Source organism: Schistocerca piceifrons, chromosome 1 (assembly GCF_021461385.2).
Source record: "Schistocerca piceifrons isolate TAMUIC-IGC-003096 chromosome 1, iqSchPice1.1, whole genome shotgun sequence".
In the NCBI taxonomy this organism is placed as follows: Eukaryota; Metazoa; Arthropoda; class Insecta; order Orthoptera; family Acrididae; genus Schistocerca; species Schistocerca piceifrons.
This window is the reverse complement of record NC_060138.1, coordinates 1,103,951,471-1,103,977,005: the sequence shown is the minus strand read 5'-3', so window position 1 is coordinate 1,103,977,005 and position 25,535 is coordinate 1,103,951,471. Positions and strand designations below refer to the sequence as shown.

The 25,535-nt window shown below is 38.1% G+C and overlaps 1 protein-coding gene across 1 annotated transcript in view; it reads left to right on the top strand.

Moving 5' to 3' along the window:
- The window catches only part of LOC124798829 (putative inorganic phosphate cotransporter), a 166,509-nt gene that overhangs the window by 128,510 nt on the left and 12,464 nt on the right, over nt 1–25,535 (top strand). Inside the window, exons 6-9 of the mRNA XM_047262363.1 lie at nt 728–877; nt 960–1,092; nt 3,584–3,828; nt 22,713–22,848. Of these exons, the coding sequence (XP_047118319.1) occupies nt 728–877; nt 960–1,092; nt 3,584–3,828; nt 22,713–22,848 (664 nt within the window). The remainder of the gene's footprint in view (nt 1–727; nt 878–959; nt 1,093–3,583; nt 3,829–22,712; nt 22,849–25,535) is intronic.

Sequence of the window (25,535 nt, the reverse complement as noted above, 5' to 3'; positions counted from 1 at the left end):
TGCCAGCTGTACTGAACTAAGGTATGTACTGGCCAGTCCCTCTGTCTGTTTGCATATTTTTCATGTTTGTGTATAATGTTCATTTAATCAAGCATGCTGTTATTGTGTCCTTCACAATGGTGACTAAACAGAAGTACATTGGTCATGGTGTATCCAATAAATGTAAAATAACAGACAAGTTGTAGGAAGGTGCTAGTGGATCCAGTTTAGGTTGGGAATATGGTGTGGTAAATGCAACAGTACTGATCAATGAAAACAATGTAGACACCACTACAAAATTTGCAAGTGGAGTTGGCAGAGAAACAATGAACATACAAAAAACTATGATTTAGATGCATTAGTTTTCACATAGTTCCTTCAGGTATGTAGCCACAAAAAAGTAATAAATGATATTTTAATTTCTGAAAAATCTGTTGAAATGACAAAGAAATAACACAGATTTTCCTTCTTTCAGTATCTTAGTTCTATTTCTCCAGATATGTCATGTTTCTTATTTGCTTTTATTTTTTATTTAATGTTCAGTACCCTTATATCACTACTTCTAATATTGTTTCACTCTTATTTTCATAGTAGCCTTTGTTGTTTATTTGTGTCCAGGTGATTTTTATCTGTTTACTATTGTTTTCAGACTCTCTACTGCAGCAGTAGAAACAGAATCACAACAGAATGGAGATCTCACATTCAGCTTAATATTGCATAATACTGTAAATTTCTGATGTGCTTACAGAAGCTGCCCACACCATGGAAGGCCATATTCACTTCTCCACCAATGATATCTCTCATAATAGCTCACTGCACACAAAACTGGGGATTCTGGACTTTATTGACGCAGATGCCCACTTATATGGATAGAGTACTGGGTTTCAACATCCAATCAGTAAGTTCACATCACTAGAGAACTTCACAATTACTGCTTCTCTCAAAAGTGAGTCTTGTGCTATCATGAAAAATCTTTTCAGAACAGTCTGCTGTCAGCTCTGCCATATCTTGTGATGTGGGGACTCAGCTTTGTGTTTAGCGGGGTATCTTATATCTTGGAACGGAAGAAGTGTCTATCCTTAGGAACACTCAGGAAGCTCTTCAATTCCATCGGTACAGTACAATAAACATAGTTATGTTTTTGTCTGTCAAATAGTTAATTACACAAACTGACTTTCTCTCTCTCTCTCTCTCTCTCTCTCTCTCTCTCTCTCTCTCTCTCTCTCTCTCTCTGTGTGTGTGTGTGTGTGTGCGTGTGTGTGTGTGTGTGTGTGTGTGTGTGTGTGTGTGTGTGTGTGTGTGTGCATGCTTCGTTAATTTTAACTTTCTAAGTCTTTTCTAACCTCTGATGGTTATTCCGAAGGTATGTTATTTGTACTTGTTTCCACCTGTTCTTCCTTTCATGAGTAGTATAATAATTATGAGTTATTTCCTACACATGTAACTACCTTTTAGATACACTGATTTACTGACGCAGTACAGCATTCATCACATGGTGAATGCTGCACTGCACATGTGCATCACTGAAGCTAAAACTGTGTAATATGAACATAAATGTGAAACAAGAAGCTGCAAGTTGCAGGAACAAAGGCAGCTGCAATGTTCAAACTGCAACAAGCAAAGACATAGTATTCATGAAGATTACACCAATTGAAGATGGGTGAAAATCCTAAACATCTCTTGGCATAAATAATATTACATAAAAAGTTATTAGTTGCTGTATTTGTTCAATAACTTAATCCACATTCATACAGCTCAATTATCATTACCATGGATAACTACGAAAATGAGTCTGACAGTAGCTATTTACTATAGCTGAGAAATCAGTAGCTTATTTCAAAGTAGTTGCTTATCTATAAAATTCAGCATTTTAAATATAGCCTGTTTAATCACAACCATTACTTAGCAGTGAGGTGATGTTTTGTGAAGACAGTGTACTGATTTTTTTTCTTAATAGTTATAGCCCCTTCATTAGTGTAAATAGGCTCATTCCACATCACTGAATATTGTTGGAATTTACAGAGCATAAAATAATTATGTTGGCTGAATCAACAGTTAAGTACCATTAAATTGACATCTATTTTTCCTTATATTAAGAATTAGGGAGGAAGAGTAGAGTTTAATGCCCTGTCTGTGATGAACTCAATGGAGACAATCATGGTCATGGGTTGGACAATGATGAGAAGGTAAATTAGTCATGTATTTTTTGGCGGACACATCTGGGAACACACCATGGGAAACTTAAATCTACATGTTCATACATGGCTTTAGACCCTGCTCCTTCTTCATGTAAATTCATTGCTTTAACCACTGTGCTGCATTTCTCAGTCCTCCATGCTACAAATGAACATAACAGTCAGAAAAGTCTCTACTTTGAAACAATCTGTTGCTGCTTCATCTTATAGAAAGAATATGCTCTTTATCTACTGTAGTTTATATTTACCACAATATTTGTAGCATTGGATCCTACTGACAGTGTTCATTGTTACTTGTCATGTTGCTGTCTGAGGATTTTAATCACTGAATCTAGATAATTACATACTTTAAGAAGGAGCTTCATGCACAGGATCTCATAAGGTTGAGATGGAGATACAAGGTATGTGACAATACTGAATGCTTCATGTAACTGAAACTGGGATTCACTTAATGGTATATATTGCAACAGTACTGGGTGTTTGTAAAGTAGATATACAAAAGTAACCTTCAGCTGTAAAAAAGATAAATAACTTCCAAAAAGTTTTGATACAGAACTGAATGCAGTATGTCTTCAAGTTTTATTTACAAATGTTCGGTGTGGCTACCTTTTGTAACAATGTCCCATCTGTAATCAGTTTCCTGCCAAATCCTATAAAGCAAGTCTACATGTAAAGTGGCCACTGCTTGTGTTATCTCTATCAGTTAATGACAATTTGTCTTTGAGGTAGTAGCATGTGATATTTAGTCCTGAATTGTCTCTGAACTGTAGTAGCAGATTTAGGTTCATGAAACTGTAAACAACATTGCACATGCTCTGCACCATTGTACAACTCCATCATGACTTTTGGAATAACTCATTGGGTATGCCACCTTGTGAAAACATCAGGAACTAAAAGTGTTAGGTAGGAATAAAACTTGAAGATATACTCTATTCAGTGCTGTTCATATATTGCTGTAAGTTTTTTGGCCTTTTAACAATTACAGGTTACTTTTTTTATAACTAATTTATAGATAACCTGCATAAATATCAGTTTTTACAAAAATACAAAAGAAAAAGAAGAAAGCAGCCTGTGACTGTTATTCTGACAAAACATTCTGTGACTATGAAGGTAACTATGCTATTTACTTAACAACTTCTGAATCATATCAGTATTGCAGTTATAAAAGCATTAAAAGAGCAAAGTGAAACTCATTTAAGAACACAGTAATATTGGTTCGTTTGGCAGTTATTCTAAGAGAGCTAAGCATTCTGTAACAGAAAAATGTTTTACTTTTTGGGAATGATCCAGCTTTAAAATAAATTACAAATAAATAAAGAAAAATGTATTTCTTATTCAATAAATTAAATTTTCAAATATTTTTATAAGTTTATTACCATTACTTGACAAACTAATGTAATATTTTACAGCTCACTGGGGTCCTGGAATTGCTCTTGTTGTGCTGAGCTATACTCATGTGTCAGATCCCACTGCTGCAGTTGTTCTACTCACAGTGGCTGTTGGCATCAATGCTGGTGTCTATGTAGGCTACCAGATAAATCACATCGATCTGTCTCCAAATTTTGCTGGAACTATGATGGGCATAACCAACTGTGCAGCTAACATCATGTCTATCATAGGACCTCTTATGGTTGGATTGTTTGTGAAGAATGATGTAAGTGCACCTCTTACAAACAAATCAGACTCAGTTGTTGTACACATGGTAAAAAGCACACGAAAAATTACTAAACAGGAGAAAATTTCTACTGGTCATATGGCTGTGTAATAATCCACATGAATAAAAGATGGCTAACAAAAACAATATGTGAAAGACTAGTGTGGTTGTAGCTTCTTCTTCTGCTAGCACCACATGCCTATCACTTCAAAACTGAAAACTTTTTCAGGTGCTGAATGGTTTTAAACAATAACAGACACAACATCACTGTTTTTAATTTCATGTGTTCACACATTTGTTAAATTTAAATTGGCCTTCTGTACAGTGACCAGCTTCTTAACTCTTCTATTAATTTATCAAACATAAACCAGACTAGCCCACACAGTTAATGACCAGTCAGTGGTGACACATGTATCATAGAACTCATCCTCCAACTTATCACACTTCAGAGAAACGTAGTCAGATAAGCACAATTCTCTGCTCTACAGACATTTAGTGGGGCACAAGTCAATAATACATCTGTAAGGTTCATACTAACACACACAGTTCTTGTTCATATCAACTAGAAAACTTTATAAAGATACTTAATAACACACAGATGTTAGTTGAAATAGTTCTGACAGCAGACTGACTTTCAAACATTTTGCTGTATAATGAGACCTGAGTGGCCACCAACTCTCACAGATAATTTAGCTTGCTGATTACTTGCAAGCTTTGATATATTTTTCATAATTCGAGCCACAAACTTTCATCAAGATGTTATCCAGGTTGTTATTTGTGCAGACTCACAGAAAGGCACAAATAAATTACAGTGTGAGGTACTATGACTGTCAAGCTGGAAGTCTAGATTTTTGGGCAGGGGGCAGTATTTATAGACAGGCAAAAGGATATTTTATGATTTCAGTAAATATATATTAACTTACAAAACTTTAAGGTGAGAATTTACTGTTGCAAATGAGCTATATGTTCCAAAAATAACTTAGCTTACATAATATGTGGTTAGTTAAAATAGCTGAAAAAGGTTACATAACTATTTAGTATGCCTTTGCTATGACTTACCTATGTACAAATATGATTAACATCTCTGAAATTATGTTATCTTATGCATATACTTAATTAATGACTTGACTGAATACTGGAGTGTGTCATTTAGTTCATGATTCAAGTTTTTATGATACTAGTTCTTTTTTAAGAATGTAAGAAAAAACATGAAGTAAAACTAAGTACACTGTATAAAACATTATAATTGGAGTCACGAACAACAGCAGTCAAGTTTTGGCTTGTTCTGCACATCTATATCACACATTCTCCAACAACCAGTGAGCATTCAGCAGTGTTCTCAGCACTCTGGTGTGAATGTCATAGCCAGTGCATTTGTTGAACTTGATTGTTGCAAGTTATTTAGTGAATTTTTATTCCATTTGTTGTGGGTTGTCACAGGCGATGGTGGCAGTAAGTGACAAATACTGCACAAGCAAGGGAGAGACATAATTTTCAGTATACACTCTTCAAGTGCAGAGCACATGTAAGTGCTTACCATGACTGTCACTTGCAACTAGCAACAATGCAGTCCTCGTCTATCTCTCAAGCTGTGTGCATTCATGCATCAGATTGTAATCACCTCCAAGAGGTATCATATTGAAACTGTGTGACATTGCATCTGGCCTTTAAAATAGCCTTAATTTGGTAAGAAATGGAGCCCATTAGTTACTGCAGCCATGTCATATGAAACTGAAGCCACTCCAGATGTAGCAAAGTGGATTATAGATATGCAATGCTCTCTTTCTGTTATCATTTCTTTATTAATTCAAAAACTCTTTCCAGATTATTGCATGTTCTCTCTCTCTCTCTCTCTCTCTCTCTCTCTCTCTCACACACACACACACACACACACACACACACATGCACTCACACACACACACACACACACACACACACACACACACACACACAAACACAAAGTACAAATGCAGCAATATTTCAGCAAATAAATTAATTTTTCCTTTATCCATTAAAGAACTTTCAGACTTGCAGGAGCTGCACTGCCATTTTTTGGCTCTCTTGCTTTTAACATGTTCCAGGAATTCAGCTACTGAATAGAAACAATGATCTAATAAGAGTGGCCTTTTTGTTTTACAAAGAAAGTGAGAATAATAATATAATTTTTACCTTGTGTGGAAGACTATTGTAAATTTATATAGCACTATTTTCAGTGGAAGTCTTAAAACTGATGTCCTTACTGGCCAGACATGAAGCTTTTCCATTTGCCTTGTATTATGTTTATGGATATTAAAGATTTTATTTGTGTCTTTTAAATTCTTTCAAACTAAAGAAGCATACCCACTTATGAGCAGCTAAGTGACACACTTCTTTCAAAACAGATATCTGATACTGGTCACTTTCATCATGAGCTTCATACCATCAAAAGGCAGTATCTAAATGCTTCAGAAGCAGCTAATATGTATTCATCTTCATTTTCTGCACCACTAGTTGATGAGATGCTGGTGGCATCACCATTATCAGTGAAGAGGTTCACAGTTTTGCTACCCCGCATGATTTGATGCCTGGATCTGCATCATTGACACTTGTGCATTTCTTGAACATCTTCTTCATCACATTCAAAGCAACTGAGTTCTTTTAGCATACCAAGCATTTTTGACATATCACTCTGTTTGTCATTTTCAATTAGACTCTGAGAACTTTCCACCCTATACAAAATTTTATTCCAGGTTTTATTCAAATTCTGGTCTTTTACATCATTCCATGCTGCCCTGATTATGTAGAAAATGCATCTTGAAAATCAATATTTTTATGTAAAAATTATTCCATTCCAATGTGGCAGGGTGCTACAGCACCCAGTTTAAAATTAATTCAGAATAGAAACAGTCTTGGTTGCAAAATTATTTAATATCAGTAATGCATTTCTCCCCTTTGGGGCATCATCATATTGTGTAAAAGTTGCTGGATATTAAACCTATCCATCATATAGTGACATAAAATGGAAAATAGACACTGTTACTGTTGTGTCCATTTTCCATTTTATATGGCTATGTGACAGATGGGTTTCATATCCAGCTGCTTTTACACAGTCTGATGATGCCTCAAAAGGGTTGAACACATCATTGACATTACATAATTTTACAACCAAGACTTTTTTATTCTGAAACAATAAATTGTGATTTCCTAACAGACTTTCTTCTCTCTCCTTGTTCTAACAATGACTTTGGTAACAATTCTATTCTTTGAAAGAGGAATACACATTTCACCTCATTCAGGAGAAGAATAAAACATGTATTAAGACAAATTACACCTGACGATGGACCCACAGGGTCCGAAATGCATCGTGTAGTTAATAAAACACGAAACAGTTGTGACTGAAGGCATTGTTTAATTCATACCTCCAAACTATTAATTATTGTCTAGCTATGATTATTGGGGCACAACCTATGTCTTTCTCAGTACAGTGATGTGTAACATTTGTTAGGCAACTTTTTTTAGTTCCTGAATATAATAACTTTTACAATTTCGTGCCAAAAATTTACTAGAACTTCTGGTTCTAGAATATCCTGCTCCACATCTATTCTGTATATAGATGAGCATGGGGATCAACAAATGAGCAGTCTTAATTCTGTCTGTGATGGTCAGTCATTTTAATAGGCACTTCAAAAGGTTAATAAGCTACAGTGTGCCTGTCAAATCATATATTTAGCATAAACCAATAAAAAAATCTTTAATAGTTAAAGTCATGTAATTAATAACCAGTGTTAGTATCAGTGGCTTGTACTGCTCAAAAGCATATGTTGCTGCCATTGGTAAAAAGTACATAATTTGTCATCATTTTAAAAATAGAACAATGTATTGCACTCCTGTTGGAATTATTGAAATGTTGCTGTGTGTGCTAACAAAAATGATCTCCACACTTCTAATGCTGTGCGACGATAAGAAGCAGTGTGACTTTGGATTGCAAGAAAATCCACTCCTCTCTCACATCACTTGACTTACTCGATATACGCAGCTGATCTTCTTCTCTGGACAGCCGGCTACATCGATGTCCAAAACCTCCTTCTCCAAAGAATAATGATGGTTACTGGAATTTATCAGACACACTCTCTCTCTCTCTTTTCTCTCTCCTCTCTCTCTCTCTCTCTCTATACTCGTGAAATAAGTGGATAATCGCAGATAACTTTTAGTTTAGCCTTGGTATATTTCAACTACCACAAAGAACAAATTCACCACTTCTCACATAAATATTCAAATGTTTGCAAGTCAACCAATTCTTCAAGCATTAGATTCGATTAAATACATTTTTAGTGTACTTATTGCAACCAAGTCCAACACATGAAGTACAATTAAATATCTATAATCCATTGTTTATTGTTCTTTAACAATAATCAGACACTAAAACAGCAAGGAATACTACATGACTACATGATTACTTCTTGCTCTTCCAATATGGCTTCCGTGGCATGAGCAGCAAACACTTGTCGATGCCATTTGACCTGCACGTCTACCTTGTGTCGTGACTCCTTTCCAACCTGCACACACAAACACGTGTCGTGCAGTGTGTACATTCTCTCACACTTATTTTTAAAATATCGTGTGTTCGAGATGGTAGAAGGGTGAGTGGTTCTGGAATTTACGTGGAAATTCTTGAAGCACTACATATCCCTCCCCTCAGCTCGAACATGCGATATTTTATACATACTCATTATGTACATTAGTATTACATAGAATAACAATTCATAACTCCACATTTTTTTTAACTGTGCGTAACCCTTTTATTTACTATTAGGTTTTCTTTTTTCATTTTAATTTGATTATAAAACGGGAGTATTTCACTCAATGTTGGAGTAATTCATTTATATGTAGGAGTCATGGGGCCTAAACCTTTTGGTTTCCAATCATAAGCTCCAGGTGTTCATGAAACTTGAGTATTTTACTCTTTATTCTAATTCTTTGTACTGCTTCTTTAGTATGTAATAGCCTAATTAAGTATGGACTGTTTGTAGTCTGGACTGAACTCTGATCAAATGAAAGTGTTCTTATCAACACTTGTAAATTCACATAGAACATAATAAGGCTAGCAGAATATAGAATTCAAACTTACCAGAATAATTCCTATTAAATGTGTGACTTCTGTCACGATACTGTCCTTTTCCCCTAGGATCAGCATCTATACCTTACACCTGCGTTGACCCTATGAGTGCACTTCGTCCTTCCATTTTGGTAGATATGCCCCTCTTAATTCCTATTCTCCTATGGTACATGTCAATCCCCTTCTTGGTGCCCCTGTCCGCACAGTATAGGTCAGCCTTTTCTTAGGTCTGTCTATCTGCCTTTTATATTCAATAAATGCTGGGTGCGGGCCCCTTATCCTTCCTGAGTAGGCCTCATGGTTCATTGCCCTAGCATACATCTTTATGTACACTATAATTAAATATTTCCTAGAAAAAATAATCTATTTCACACCTCACACTCGCTTCTCAATACTTCATTTAATCCCCCAGAGTCCTCCTCTACTTTTCAACTTCTGTAATCTTTAGTACTATTCAACTCATAGTAGATACTATGTCTACACCTAATGGCCACATTTCACTACTCTATGACTCATCACTCCATCAGAGTATTTGCTACACTGACTTTACTTAATTAAGCATCATAATTGACTCCAATCAGGCTTGCATTCTCCTTCATTACTCATACCTCCTTCTTATGTATACTCATTGTGAAATCATCATAGTTTTTCTACACTTATGTATAGCCATGGCTAGTTCTGACGCCTCTCCAACTTGTTTATCTACTGTCCGTGCTTCTATAGACTTTAGCTTTTGTGAGCATTTAATACTAATTTCAATTATACCAATTACACAGTAAAAGTTCACCCCACAGTATTCTGTAACACTTCTTACTAGAATAATAAAGTTTTTGTTTCACACTACTCTGGCATAGACTTCTAGCTGCATTGGTGGGCGGATGCATAATCAGTGCTGGTGGAGAGCACTGGTGCCGGCAGCGTTGAATGTTGATTTCAGAGTCGGCGTCAGCAAGCATATGTGGAATCAGCACCAGCGATCAGTGACTGGTGCCAGCGGTATCAGACGCAAAGTGGGTGAGAGCCACTTACTCCCCACACCAGATCTTCTTTAATTAATTATTCTCGTCGTATTTCTTCTTAGTCTAATACGTCGGAAGCTTCTCTCTTTTCTTTTACCATAATACCTTTCTTATGTCTTCTCTTTTATTGCATTTATTACTTTTCACCAGTTGAACTTTAGGCCGAATCCAATTCCATGAAAAAGTTCTCTTGTCTTGTTATACCTTGTTGCTATGGCAACACATCATATCTTCTGCTTCGATGTCCTCTCAAAGCTCCCATTTTTTTGAGTCCTTTTCACTGGTCGCCATGTTCTAACACTGCAATTATAAGAATCAGTGTGGCTTTGAACTGCAAGCAAAATTCACACCTCTCTCACATCAGTTGACTTACTCGATACGCATAGCCGATCTTCTTCTCTGAATTACCGGCTACGTTGATCTCCAAAACCTCCTTCTCCGGAGAATAAAGCTGGTAACATGAATTTATCAGACTCTCTCCCTCTCTCTCTCTCTCTCTCTCTCTCCTCTTGCAATGGTTGGCTACTCGCAGAATACTTTTAGTTCAGCCTTGGTATATTTAAGCTTTCACAAAGAACAAATTCACCACTTCTTACATAAATATTCGAATGTTTGTGAGTTAACCAATTTGTCTAGCATTAAATTTAATTAAATACATTTTTAGCATAGTTTTTGCAACCACATAATTATGAACACGTCTTACTTCTAGTAAGTCCAACACATCAAGTACAATTAAATATCTATAATCCACTGTTCATTTTTCTTTAACAATAATCACAGACACTAAAACAGCAAGGAATACTACATGACTATGTGATTACTTCTTGTTCTTCCAATATGGCTTCCATGGCGTGAGCGGCAAACACTTGTTGATGCCATTCGACCGTTGCGTCTACCTTGTGCTCGTGACTCCTTTTCAGCCAGCACACACAAACATGTGTCATGCAGTATGTACGTTCTCTCACACTTATTTTTAAAATATCATGTGTTTGAGATGGTAGGAGAATGAGTGGTTCTGGAATTTATATGGAAATTCTCGAAGCACTACACACTTTGTGACACTATGTCTAATTCATATTCAAAGTGTGTAAAACAACTATACTATTAAGGATATTATTTTTTCTAAGGTCATCTAATCACCATTTCTAAAGCTGCATCATTGACATTATCTGAGACATATTGAGGCACATTATTCTGGCAGGTCAATGTAGTGATCTACTCACTGATGAGTAGGTCTCATAGAGCTGCCAGATTATGGGGATATTGACTGCTATGTTTCACCTGTTATTCCAAATAGTGCCCAACATTTTCTATGGATTTATGGTTGGGTGATTTAGCAAGCTAGGCAGGGAGGGATAGGGTGTCCCAGTTTTTTTCATACCAGAACTATATGTATGCAGACCTGTGAACACAGGTGTTGTCAGCCTGAAAGACAGGAATATCCACATGATACTCATCATGAAAATGAAGAAGAGAGGCCAACACTCGGTCACCAAGAATGTTGAAATAAATATGCTGTTTCATGTTCATGGTAAACTGAATGAGTGAATTGAAGTCATGGTATAAACAGAAACTGGTAACATCATAGAACCACCTATGACCCAAACTATATTCTCAACACACTGCAGGTTAAATATCACATTTAGCGATGGTGCACTTGATGCGTTGCATTATTTGCAGAGAGGCAATTTCATGACTGGACCACATTACAAGCCTCCAGTCTGAACTGTCTAGTTTCTGTGTTGTTTGACCCATTGAAGATTAGAAACTTTATGTGTCACTGTGAGCAATGGTCTTTTGCAGTAACAATTGCCGTTGAGTTTAAAACTGATTGTCATTGACAAGGTACGACACTCATGACTAATCCTTGTGAAACAGGATCTTTTTATGACCACTATTATTATGCTGTCCACAGCTTGTGGTCTCGTGGTAGCATTCTCGCTTACCAAGCATGGGGTCCCGGGTTCGATTCCTGGTGGGGTCAGGGATTTTTACCTGCCCCGAGATGACTGGGTGTTGTTGTGTCATCTTCCTCATCATCCCCATTATGGTCAGAGGAAGGCAACAGCAAACCACCTCCATTAGGACCTTGCCTAGTACAGTAGTGCAGGTCTCCCACATTGTTGGCTCTGAGCACTATGCGACTTAACTTCTGAGGTCATCAGTCGCCTAGAACTTAGAACTCATTAAACTTAACTAACCTAAGGACATCGCACACATCCATGCCCGAGGCAGGATTCGAACCTGCGACCATAGCGGATCCCGCATTGTTCCCATATGCTCTGTCAAGGAGCATGGGACTTCATTTCCATTTCCATTCTTATGCTGTGTTACATAGCTGCAAATGGTACACTATATCTTGTAGTTATGTTGGACAGCAACAAATTGGACAACATCATTCACAGTGTGGTTATAGGCATGTCCAAATATGTCTCCACATTCACTCATCTTACTGTGCTGATTCCAGGCAACTGACTGGCAGTTATGCACCACTTCTGTGTAATGACTTCCATCAGCAGTGGAGGGTCGCATGATAGCTCGGTACCAGTTCTACATCATTACAAAGAAACTGGTAGCCTCTTGACTCATATTTTGTTCCATGAGCTTACTTGGAAAAGTAGGACTACACAAACCACTCATTAATTCAGCACAGCATGAAGACGACATGCTGGGATGCAGACAGGCACAACAAAAAGACACACATTACCCTGTGGACAAAGCCTTCTTCAGAAAAGGAAACTGACACAAATTCATTCACACAAGGAAGCACATCTTACACACACATGCCTGCCATCTCCAGCAGCTTGGTCTGGAATGCAACTGTCATGTAAATGAAAGCAGCAGTCTGTAGGGGGCAGGGAAGTGAAGAATGGGAAAGAGAAGGGATACCAAATTATGGGGGGGAGGGGGGGGGGGAAGCACTGTCTGGTGGAGTGTGCCTGGACTAGATGGAGGCATGACAAGACTGCCAATAGGCACAGTGTTGAGAGGCTGTGTGGCTGGCAGGTTGGGGGTGGGGAATGGGAGCAGAAAAGCAGAATAGCAGGGAAGGGGAAAGACAGGTGGCAGGGAGCAGCACAAAAAGAAGATGAGGGGCACAGAATAAGTAGGAGCTGATGGGGTGAAAACTGTTGGGTAGATGGTGTGAGGACAGTAGTTTACCACAGGTTGAGGCCAGGATAATTTTGGGAACTGAGAAAGTGTTGTAAGGGTAACTCAAATTTGCACAGTTCAGAAAAGCTGGAGGGGAGGATATAGTTGGCTTGAGTAGTGAAGCAGCTGTTGAAATTAAGCATGTTATGCTCAGTTGTATGTTGTGCCACGGGCTACAGTTTGGCAGTGGAAATCCATCCTGATGGACAGCTGGTTGGTAGTCATACCAATATAAAAAGGTGTGCAATGATTGCAGCCCCCTGCCCGACAGCCTCCCAATGCTGCACCTGTTGGCAATCTAGTCCTTGCATGCTCTGCCAGACAGTGCTCTTCTATTTCACCACCCATAAACTGCTATCCCTTTCCCTTACCCATCCCCTCCACATTGCTGTGTCCGTTCTACATGACACTTGCTTTCAGGTCCAAGATGGCAGTCATGTGCTCATGAGGTGTGCTTGCTTGTGTGAATGTATGTATGTGTGTTTCCTTTTCTGACGAAGAGTTAGGCTGAAAGCTAATGTGCAAGTGTCTTTTGGTAGTGCCTTTCTGTAACTCAACATGTCACGTTTACTGTGAGCAGCAAATTATCTTATCCTTATATTGGTGATATTTCATTCTGGAGTTTCCATTGTTTGATTTTAAATAAATATGAATCATAGTAGTTATTGTAATGTATTGTATTCAGACAATCATATTTACCAACAATATAACAGTTCTACTGACTTGCTTCATGTTTTAAATGGCTCATGCCTTAAGCAACATTTCTACTAAAAACCATTTCAGCACTTTGCATATTAAATGTGGCACCTGTACATCCGTATAGTATTTCTAGCCATAATACTGGTATGTAGATTGTAGTTACATTATTTGTTTTGTGTTGATGATGAAGGGAGAGTGGGAAAAATAGTGTGAAGTATATTCTACTTCTCTCAAATAGTATCAGGGAGCCTGCTGACCTAAGCATTCACAACTGATTGATGTCTACCAATAATGACTGAAGACTCGTGGTACAAGGTGTTTCCCTCATTCTGCGAAAGGGCTTGAAAAAGAGGGCAGAGGAGCAGACAGATTTTCAGAGCAACCTCTTTCCCTTAGGATGGGAAACTGCCCTATAAGGCGGAATATTCAGCACTGATCAATGGCATGAGGATGCAGAAGGCAATGGAAACTCTACATTAAGGACAGACAGAGTGCATTCATGTGACATGTAGCTTGTAATTGAAAAAAGTGTCATGATGGTCCTGCAGAAGATTCAGTAATAGTCCCCCATTTGGATCTCCAAGAAGGGGCTGCTAAGGCAGAGTTAATCAGGGGAAAAAGATTGAAGACCCAAGGAAATGGTAACATACTGCAAGATGGATTGTAGAATATTGGAAGTTTGAATGTGGTAGGAAAGCTAGAACATCTAAAAGGAAGTGCAAAGGCTCAATCTAGATATAGAGGGGGCCATTGAAGTAAAATGAAAAGAATATAAGGATTTCTGGTCAGATGACTATAGCATAATGTCAACAACAGCAGAAACTTATGTAACAGGAATAAGATTCATTATGAATAGGAAAGGGCAACAGCATTGTTCTCATCAGAATCCACAGCAAACCAACACTACAGCAATGGTTTGGGCATAAGTGTCAGCTTCACTAGCAGAAAATGAAGAGACAGAGAAAGTACACAGGGATATTGAATGAGTAATTTAGTGTATAAAAGGATATGATATCCTAATAATCATGGGGGGATTGGAATGCAGTACTAGGAAAATGAATAGAAAGAATTGCAGGAGAATATGGGCTTGGTGGTAAGAATGACAGAGAAGAGAGATTAATTGAGTTCTGCAAACAATCTGAGTTAGCAACAGCAAATTCACTGTTCAAAAATCACACAAGCAGGATGTATATGTGGGAGAGGACTGGAGATACAGGAAGATTCCATTGGATTACATCCTGGGGAGACACAGATTCCAAAATCAGATATTGGATTGTAAGGCATACCCAAGAGCATATGTAGACCCAGATCACAGTTTAGTAATGATGAAGAGTAAACTGAAGCTTGTGAGACTAGTCCAAAGGAAACAAGTGGGATAGTGAAATACTTAGGAATAATCAAACTACAGAAACTCCAGGATGGAATTTGTGACAGTCTTTTTGTTGTTCCTATCTGTGATTTAGCATCTTCACTATATGACGAGTGATAACTTTCCTTTTTATAATATTGTTAAAGAATAATGAGATATGTTTGAAGTTCTCTGAGGCTATAGAAATTGTGATAATGAATACCTTAGTAGGTGGTTCAGTTGAAGAAGACATTTCTAAAAAGAGCCTTCACAAAAGTTGGAAAGAAAAACATAGGTACAAGGATGGTAATTGCAAAGAAGCCTTTGGTAGCAGAAAGAAATACTTCAACTGATCAACAAAAGAAGGAAGTACAGAAATGTTCAGGGAAACTCAGTAACATAAAAATAAAAGTTACTTAGGTCTGCAATAAGCAGGAAGTGCAGGGAAGCTAAAACGAAATGTCTGCAGGAAAAAAATGAAGAATCAAAAAATAAATGGCAATCAGAAGGACTGATTCAGCATATAAAAAAGACAAAAAAATTAAAAGTGAGGATGGCAATATTAAGATTTGCAATGTGAATTCTACTGTGGATAAGTGGACAGACTATACTGAAGGTCTCTATGAGGGGGGGGACTTGTCTGGTGTCATAATTGAGGAAGAAATGGTTGAGGATATTGAAGAAATGAGGGATCCAGTATTAAAGTCAGAAATTAAGAGAGCTTTGGAAAAACCTGCGATGAAATAATGCAGAAGGGATGGACAACTTCCTTCAAAATTTCTGAAATGATTGGAAAAAGCAATCCAGCAACTACTCAAGTTACTGCACAGAATCTATGAGTCTGGAGACATATGATCAGGCTTCTGTAAAAATAGATTCTACACAATCCTGAAGATAGCAAGGGTACAATCAGATTCATGACTCAGGCATCAAAGATGCTGAAACGAATGATATACATATAAGAAAGGAGAAGAAAGTTGATGATTTGTTAGATGACAAACACTTTAGCTGAATGAAATGAATAGCCTAATGTTTACAGAATATGAATTGAGAGTAAACTAAAGAATGACAAATGTAATGAGGATTAGTGAAAATGAGATTATCAATAAACTTAACATCCAAATTTGTGACCATAAAATAAATGAAGAAAAGGAAATCTGCTGTCTTGGAAGCAGAATAAATGACAGATGAAGGAAGGACTTAAAAGCATATTGGCACAGGAAAATACAACACTCCTGGCCAAGAGAAGTCTGCAAGTATCAAATATCAGTCTCAATCTGAGGAAGAAATTTCTGAGAATGTACATTTGGAGCATAGCTTTGGACTATGGGGCAACAACAAAGAAAGAGAATTGAAATGTGTGAGTTGTAGTGCTACAAAAGGATGTTGAAAATTAGATGGAGAGATAAAATAAGGAATGAGGAGGTTCTCAACACAACTGATGAACAAAGGAACCTATGGAAATAGTGACAAGAAAAAGGGATATTATACACTCCTGGAAATTGAAATAAGAACACCGTGAATTCATTGTCCCAGGAAGGGGAAACTTTATTGACACATTCCTGGGGTCAGATACATCACATGATCACACTGACATAACCACAGGCACGTAGACACAGGCAACAGAGCATGCACAATGTCGGCACTAGTACAGTGTATATCCACCTTTCGCAGCAATGCAGGCTGCTATTCTCCCATGGAGACGATCGTAGAGATGCTGGATGTAGTCCTGTGGAACGGCTTGCCATGCCATTTCCACCTGGCGCCTCAGTTGGACCAGCGTTCGTGCTGGACGTGCAGACCGCGTGAGACGACGCTTCATCCAGTCCCAAACATGCTCAATGGGGGACAGATCCGGAGATCTTGCTGGCCAGGGTAGTTGACTTACACCTTCTAGAGCACGTTGGGTGGCACGGGATACATGCGGACGTGCATTGTCCTGTTGGAACAGCAAGTTCCCTTGCCGGTCTAGGAATGGTAGAACGATGGGTTCGATGACGGTTTGGATGTACCATGCACTATTTAGTGTCCCCTCGACGATCACCAGTGGTGTACGGCCTGTGTAGGAGATCGCTCCCCACACCATGATGCCGGGTGTTGGCCCTGTGTGCCTCGGTCGTATGCAGTCCTGATTGTGGCGCTCACCTGCACGGCGCCAAACACGCATACGACCATCATTGGCACCAAGGCAGAAGCGACTCTCATCGCTGAAGACGACACATCTCCATTCGTCCCTCCATTCACGCCTGTCGCGACACCACTGGAGGCGGGCTGCACGATGTTGGGGAGTGAGTGGAAGACGGCCTAATGGTGTGCGGGACCGTAGCCCAGCTTCATGGAGACGGTTGCGAATGGTCCTCGCCGATACCCCAGGAGCAACAGTGTCCCTAATTTGCTGGGAAGTGGCGGTGCGGTCCCCTACGGCACTGCGTAGGATCCTACGGTCTTGGCGTGCATCCATGCGTCGCTGCGGTCCGGTCCCAGGTCGACGGGCACGTGCACCTTCCGCCGACCACTGGCGACAACATCGATGTACTGTGGAGACCTCATGCCCCACGTGTTGAGCAATTCGGCGGTACGTCCACCCGGCCTCCCGCATGCCCACTATACGCCCTCGCTCAAAGTCCGTCAACTGCACATACGGTTCACGTCCATGCTGTCGCGGCATGCTACCAGTGTTAAAGACTGCGATGGAGCTCCGTATGCCAGGCAAACTGGCTGACACTGACGGCGGCGGTGCACAAATGCTGCGCAGCTAGCGCCATTCGACGGCCAACACCGCGGTTCCTGGTGTGTCCGCTGTGCTGTGCGTGTGATCATTGCTTGTACAGCCCTCTCGCAGTGTCCGGAGCAAGTATGGTGGGTCTGACACACCGGTGTCAATGTGTTCTTTTTTCCATTTCCAGGAGTGTAGAATGACTTATGTTAAGAGATCAGGGAATAACTACCATGGTATTAGGGGGAGTGCTAGAGGGTGTAAACTGTTGGGGAAAACGAAGATTGGAATACATCTGACAAATGATTGAGGATGTAGGGTGCAAGTGCTACTTTCAGAGGAAGATCTTGGCATAAGAGAGCAATCCAGGCTGCTGGGATCAAATCAGTCAGAAGACTGATGGAAAACCAGGGGTTAAGCCACTGATCTTTTCATAGCTTCATATTATGCAGTTAAACCATAAATTATGTGATTGTACATTTCAGATGCATCATTCTCCACAGAGTCCATGAACTCAATTAACTATATTTTCCTAAGCAACATCCTCAAACTGCATACAGATTATTTCTTATTTGATTGATGTTCAGGACTAGCCCATAATCATAATCTCATGCAAGAGATTAAAAACAAAATTTTCTGAATATAATCAGAGTCACCATATCTGATAATTAAAAGAAATGAAAAAAAAACACACCTGATACTACTACTGTTCATACACAAGTTGGCATGCACCTTTCATCATTACTTAATAATAATAATAATAATAATAATAATAGCTTTATTCAACATTGAATGGTGCACGGCACACGTACAAAGAAACAGTAATGATTAAAGTTATTTGTACAATACACAAGATACATTCTTCTGAATAAATCATTAATTTAGAACAAAATTACAATAATTCACATAATTTCACAAAGGATTTGTTGTTCTTCATATAAGTATGGTACTATTCTTTTGCTACAGGGAAACAGAGAACAATGTATACTGACATGGAAAAGAAAAAGTGTTGTGATAATTAACCACCTAGCATGTGCTAACAAGAAATGAACTTACCGTGAAATATAGAACCATGTAAATACATGGTAACTTGGTAAAAATAGTAGGTAGAACCAGCATCTCTTGCTAGCGTCAGTACAAGACCAGCTGTATTGAATTCTGTTGCTCTTTAGTGTATATTAATACTCAGTATAATGAGATCCCATGTTGATCTACTAAGCTAGCTTCAGGTGTTTGCTATAGTGTACCCTGTAACATTAACAAATTACCATTTATTTCTATGGTATTCAGTTTTGGAAAGTAACTGTATTTCTTATCAGCACATGTCAGGCTGCCAAGTATCATAATTTTTTTTTTCACTTTTTATGTCAGTGTATGTTGTTCCCGTTTCACGCTGACAAAAGAAATGCAGACAGTTGTTAGACAATTTAGATGCTAATTTGAATGTGATTAGTGACAGTGTAAGGTGAGTTTATTTTTATTATTCCTTTTCATCATCTGACCTGGTGAGAGTGATTATAACTATTTAGTTTTGTTTATTATATCCAGTGTCAGGTTCCTGATTATGGGCTAGTCACAAACATCAATTGAATAATAAATAATATGGGTTCTGCTTAAAAGAATCATTTTGGATTATACTTATTATCAATTTATTTTGATTTTTTTATTCAGCTATAAACTTTTCCATCATTTATTTATAAATATTGTGTTTGGATGTATGCTCATGTGTACATGCCTGTGCATCTGCATGTGAGCGTACACACACATTCACACAGATACACACACACACACACACACACACACACACACACACACACACACACAACTTACTATTACAAAAAGTGCAGAAAATTTAACACAATTATGGTATTAAATAAATAAAGATATTCAAGAGCTTTCACTATTTGCAGTAGCAATTTTTGCGTTTTCTTAATTTATTTGTTTGCACGGCCATCTCCTGCAGCAGCTGTTAAAATCAGTATTGGTTTTCCATCTCGAGCATACTACAATTTAATTAAAGAGAATTACACCAGACATGTTTACTTTTATTTATAGAGCATCTTTCTTGGTTATTGATGTTTCTTTACATATTCTTCAAACCATTGCTTCTTCCTTCTTTGTTAGCAGTAATTGATGTTGAAAGACTTCCTTTCACGTGTTTGGCAGTTTTTGCCATTCTGCAGTATTTCTTGCACTTAATTTGGGTTATTTACACTTCACCTTTATAAACTGAACTGAAGTTATATGTATTTCTCAATGCAGATTGACAAAAATTGCCAAGTGCATGTATGAAAGGAAGTTTTTCAATGTCAGCCACTTCTAACAAGGAGGGAAGAAGTAGTGGTTTGGAGAAAATGTAAAAAAACACCAATAACCACAGCAGATTCTTCACAAATGCAAGCAAAATGTGTCTGGTGTAATTCTCTTTAGTTAAACTGCAGTAAGATCAAGATGGAAAACCAATAAATAATAACTGATTGCACTTTCTTGTTTCATATCTCTTGCATTTCAATGTTGTGATGCTGAACAGAAACAGTGATCTAATGAGAGTGCTATTAAGGTCTTACTAAAAAGGTGAACATGCTGAAATAATGTTTATCTTGTGTGGAAAAATTCTGTAGCCATGTGTTACACTATTTGTAGTGGAAGTCTTAAAAGCTGGTGTCTCTTATGCATGGACATGGAAAATTTGCATTTGTCATGTGTGATGTTCATGGATATAAAAAACTTTTAAAATTCTTTCTAAGATCCCAGAATGTATTTTCATTCTGCAACAGAATATGCACTGATTTGTAACTTCTTGGCAGATTAAAACTGTGTGCTAGACCAAGACTCAAACCTGGAATCTTTGCCTGTTGAAACACAGAGTTCCTATGTTCAATTTTTGAAACAATGGCTCGCAAGAGTTTGCTTGTCAAGCATGCACCACTGCTCTTACAGTTCTTTTCTGGGTTAAGAAAGACTGAACTGGGTGGCATATTGTTCAGAAAATAATTCCATACTAAAGGATACTATAGAATTAGACAAAGTGGGCTGTCTGGTTGGTGTGAAAACAAGTTTTAGCAGAAAGAAAATGTAGGCTGTAACATATTTTATTTAATGCTGTTTTTACTTTGTTTATATCTATGTATCATTTAAAGCCATTTAAAGCAAATTCCTAAAATTTTTGTTTTCAGAGAGGGTGTAATTTTGGTGGAATTTCTTATCACACAAGTGGTGCAAGGATCAACTGTTAAGCAGAAATTTGAGATTCTGTTTTAATCAATCACTTATCCTCCTCAGACTATCTGTTTAGTTTTACTGAAGCTTTCTTTACAGCTGTTTGCAATTAAGAAGAATTTTCTTATAATGACACATGTGTTATTTACAAAAAAAATGTGTGTGTGTGTGTGTGTGTGTGTGTGTGTGTGTGTGTGTGTGTGTGTGTGAGAGAGAGAGAGAGAGAGAGAGAGAGAGAGAGAGAGAGAGATTAAGTATGCAGCTCTAAGTCATTTATATATAGGAAGTTTTTCAGTTTTTCTGCAGTTCAGAAGCATACTCTAGTATCTTCCTTCGGTTAATTTTTTATTTGTATTTCTAGTTTTGTGATTGTCAAGTAAAAGGTGAACCATTTTAATGTAGTGTGTTAATGCCATTTACTTGGAGTGCTTCCAAAAGCATTTTTGTTATCCAAAATGTCAAAAGCTTTACTTAGGTCTACAAAATAGCATTACTGTTGTGTTTTTTGTCTGCTATCACTAGAGCATTTAGTACAATATTATACATGGCACTAGTTGTCTGTTAATTTTTCCTGAAGACATACTGTCGGTGATGATTTTGTTTTAGTCCAAACATTTTATTAATCTGTTATTCATGACTCTTTCTTGACTTTGTTGAACCCTGATAAAAAACCAACTGGTCTCTAGTTTTCTAAATTTGATTTGTCTCCTTTCTTATGAAGAGACTTTGGCAATTTTTAGACAGTCAGAAAACATGCCTGTCAGAGAAGATGACTTTATATCTTAAATTAAACTGAAATGTATGTAATGCATATAATCTGGAATACTGCCAGTTTTTGCGGACATTTTCTTAAGTTTTGTTGCGACATTAATGATTTCATATGTTGCTGTTTTGCAAATATACGCTGCCTGACAAAGAAACTCAAGCATCCAGATGAGGAGGCAAAATAAAATGAAATGAAATTTCGTGGGTTGAAGGGATACTTGATTTTATTTCAGTAATTACAGAAATGAGTCAGATTTAAAAAGAACTTGGTAAAATGAGCCCACTTATTAGTATGATGGCATAACCCCCTCTGTCCTTGATGCAAGTACTGAATCAAGTGGGAAGTGTCCCATACAGCATTGTATTCTCACCTAAGGCAAGCTGGCCCACTATTGTTGTGACAGGTTCCTGGTATCCTGGATACTGGCACACACACATATGTTCTATTGGAGACAGATCTTGGGCTCTTGCTGGTCATGGGTGTATCTCATCACACAGACATTTCGTAGAGATACATGCCATGTGTAGATGAGCATTGCCCTGTTGACAGAATGTTCATGACATAGTGCTGGGCCATCAGCTGTGTGGAATTGAACAAATAATGATGGCATGTGATCGCTTACTGCCTCTTTACTTCTTGCTTTTCCCATCCTGAAAATTATGTTGACAAATAACTTCTGTACCACAGTTAAATATGACTATGTTCTTTCATCTCTAGACATCAAACAGTACTTCTCACATGCAACTGCACAGATGCTACTATTACTATTAATGGACAACAACACAACAGAGAACTGAATATTTTTAGACGACAGTGTGAGGAGGAAACCACAGGCATTCTTGAATTAGTACATTATTACTTTTTTTCAGACCCAGGAGGAATGGCGTTACATATTTCTTATGGCTGCTGGAATTTACTTCCTAGGAAACTTGACATTTGTTATCTTTGGGAAGGCAGAAGTACAGCCCTGGAATGATCCCAGCTTCATGAAAAAGAAGCATGAAGGTATATATTTTTTGGTCGTTTATTTTCTATATTCTACAGAGAAAAATATAGGAACAGTTATATTGATACCAGAATGAGATTTTCACTCTGCAGCGGAGTGTGCGCTGATATGAAACTTCCTGGCAGATTGAAACTTTGTGTCAGACCGAGACTCGAACTCGGGACCTTTGCCCGCGAAAGGCAAAGGTCCCGAGTTCGAGTCTCGGTCCGGCACACAGTTTTAATCTGCCAGGAAGTTTCAGTTATATTGATAATCTTGTACACAATATAATTAAATGAAGTTGTCTGGCTGTATTTTATTAGACTTTTTTCAAATAAGGCTTTTCTATTCTATTTAGTTTTTGATTTCATTTGTTTCTGTCCAGCAATTATTTTGTATCAGAGTGGTATTCGTGGTGTCAGAATGGGAAAAGCTAGTAAAATCATCACACAAAATTTGGGGCCTGATCCCATTCCATTATTGACATTTAAAAGATACTAAAATGCTTTAAAAAATCTCATGTAGTACATGATATCTTGTATCTTTTGGTAGTAGTCAACAGATACAGGCAATTACTGAGTGTGACAGTAATGGAAATTCCTTTATGGAAACAGGAAAAAAGAAGAAATTAGGTAAGGGAACCCACCATACACTTGCAGATGATTGGAGTGTGGCACATCGACACATATATCACCTTACAGACTCAGACTACATTTCCAGCTGTACTGTCATTTTTTTATAGTGTACAGCATAAACTTTTACAAAACATTGGGACAATAATAATAAAAAAGTCCTTATGAAATTTTGCTAAAAACTCCTATACTTTCAGTTATTACTGATAGATTATATTACACATATTTCAGAGTAAAATTCAGGTGAAATTTGACACTCATAACTAAAATTAATTTTGGTAAATAATGTATTGATATCTCTTAATGTGTACATTATACCCTTGATGTAAAAAATACAGACTAAAATTGTAGAGGGCTATCAGGTAGTTCCATATGTGGTCCTGGTATGTCTTACATCTACATATTTATCTACATCTATATAAACATTCCACAAGCCACTATATGGTGCATGGCAGAAGATATTCTGTGCCACTACTAGTAATTTCCTTTCCTGCTCCATTCACAAATAGAGCAAGGGAAAAACTACTGTCTGCATGCCTCTGTACAAGCCCTAATCTCTCTAATCTCATCCTCATGGCACTTACACAAAATAAACATAGGTAGCAGTAGACTCGCTCTGCAGTCAGCATAAAATGCTGCTTCTCTACTGTTTCACAGTTGCACTCCTTGAAAAGAACATCGCCATCCCTCCAGTGATTCCCATTTGAGTTCCTGAGGCATCTCCATAATACTTGCATGTTGTTTGAACCTACTGGTAGCAAATCTAGCAGCCCATCTTTGAATTGATTCTATGTCTTCCCTTAATTTGACTTGGTGTGGATCCCAAACACTCAAACAGTACTCAAAACAATGGCTCACACTAGTGTCCTTTATGTAGTCTCTTTCACAGATGAACCACACTCTCCTAAAATTCTCCCAATAAACCAAAGTTGACCATTTGCCTTCTCTACTACAATCCTCCATTGCTCATTCCATTTGATACTGCTTTCCAACATTATGCCTTGATATTTAATTGAGGTGACTATGTTCAACAGCACAGTACTAATGCTGTACATCAAACTACTAATGCTGTACTTGAACATAATGGGTTTGTTTTTCCTACTCATCTGCTTAACTTACATTTTTATGAGTTTAGATCTAGCTGCCATTCATCACACCAACTAAAAATTTTGTCTAAGTCATCTCCAAACAGCCACAGGCTGCTGTTTACCTTGTCTGCCAAATCATTTATGTATAAAGAAAATAACAGTAGTCCTTTCACACTTCCTTGGGCACTCCTGATGAATAATTGCCATCAGGGACAATATACTGGGTTCTGTTACTGAAAAAGTCTTTGAGACACTCACATATCTGGGAACCTATTCCATATACTTGTACCTTTGTTAACAGTCAGCAGTGTGGCACTATGTCAAATGTTTTACAGAAATCTATGAATATGGAATCTGCCTGTTTTGCCCTTCATCCGTGGTCAGACATATGTCTGCCTGTGGCTGTATATGTGCGGATGGATATGTGTGTGTGTGTGTGTGTGTGTGTGTGTGTGTGTGTGTGTGTGTGTGTTTGTGCGTGCGCATGCATGTGTGAGTGTATACCTGTCCTATTTTCCCCCTAAGGTAAGTCTTTCCGCTACCAGGATTGGAATGACTCCTTACCCTCTCCCTTAAAACCCACATCCTTTCATCTTCCCCTCTCCTTCCCTACATCTACATCTACATTTATACTCCACAAGCCACCCAACGGTGTGTGGCGGAGGGCACTTTACGTGCCACTGTCATTACCTCCCTTTCCTGTTCCAGTCGCGTATGGTTCGTGGGAAGAACGACTGTCTGAAAGCCTCCGTGTGCGTTCTAATCTCTCTAATTTAAAATTCGTGATCTCCTCGGGAGGTATAAGTAGGGGGAAGCAATATATTCGATACCTCATCCAGAAACGCACCCTCTCGAAACCTGGCGAGCAATCTACACCGCGATGCAGAGCGCCTCTCTTGCAGAGCCTGCCACTTGAGTTTATTAAACATCTCCGTAATGCTATCACGGTTACCAAATAACCCTGTGACGAAACGCGCCGCTCTTCTT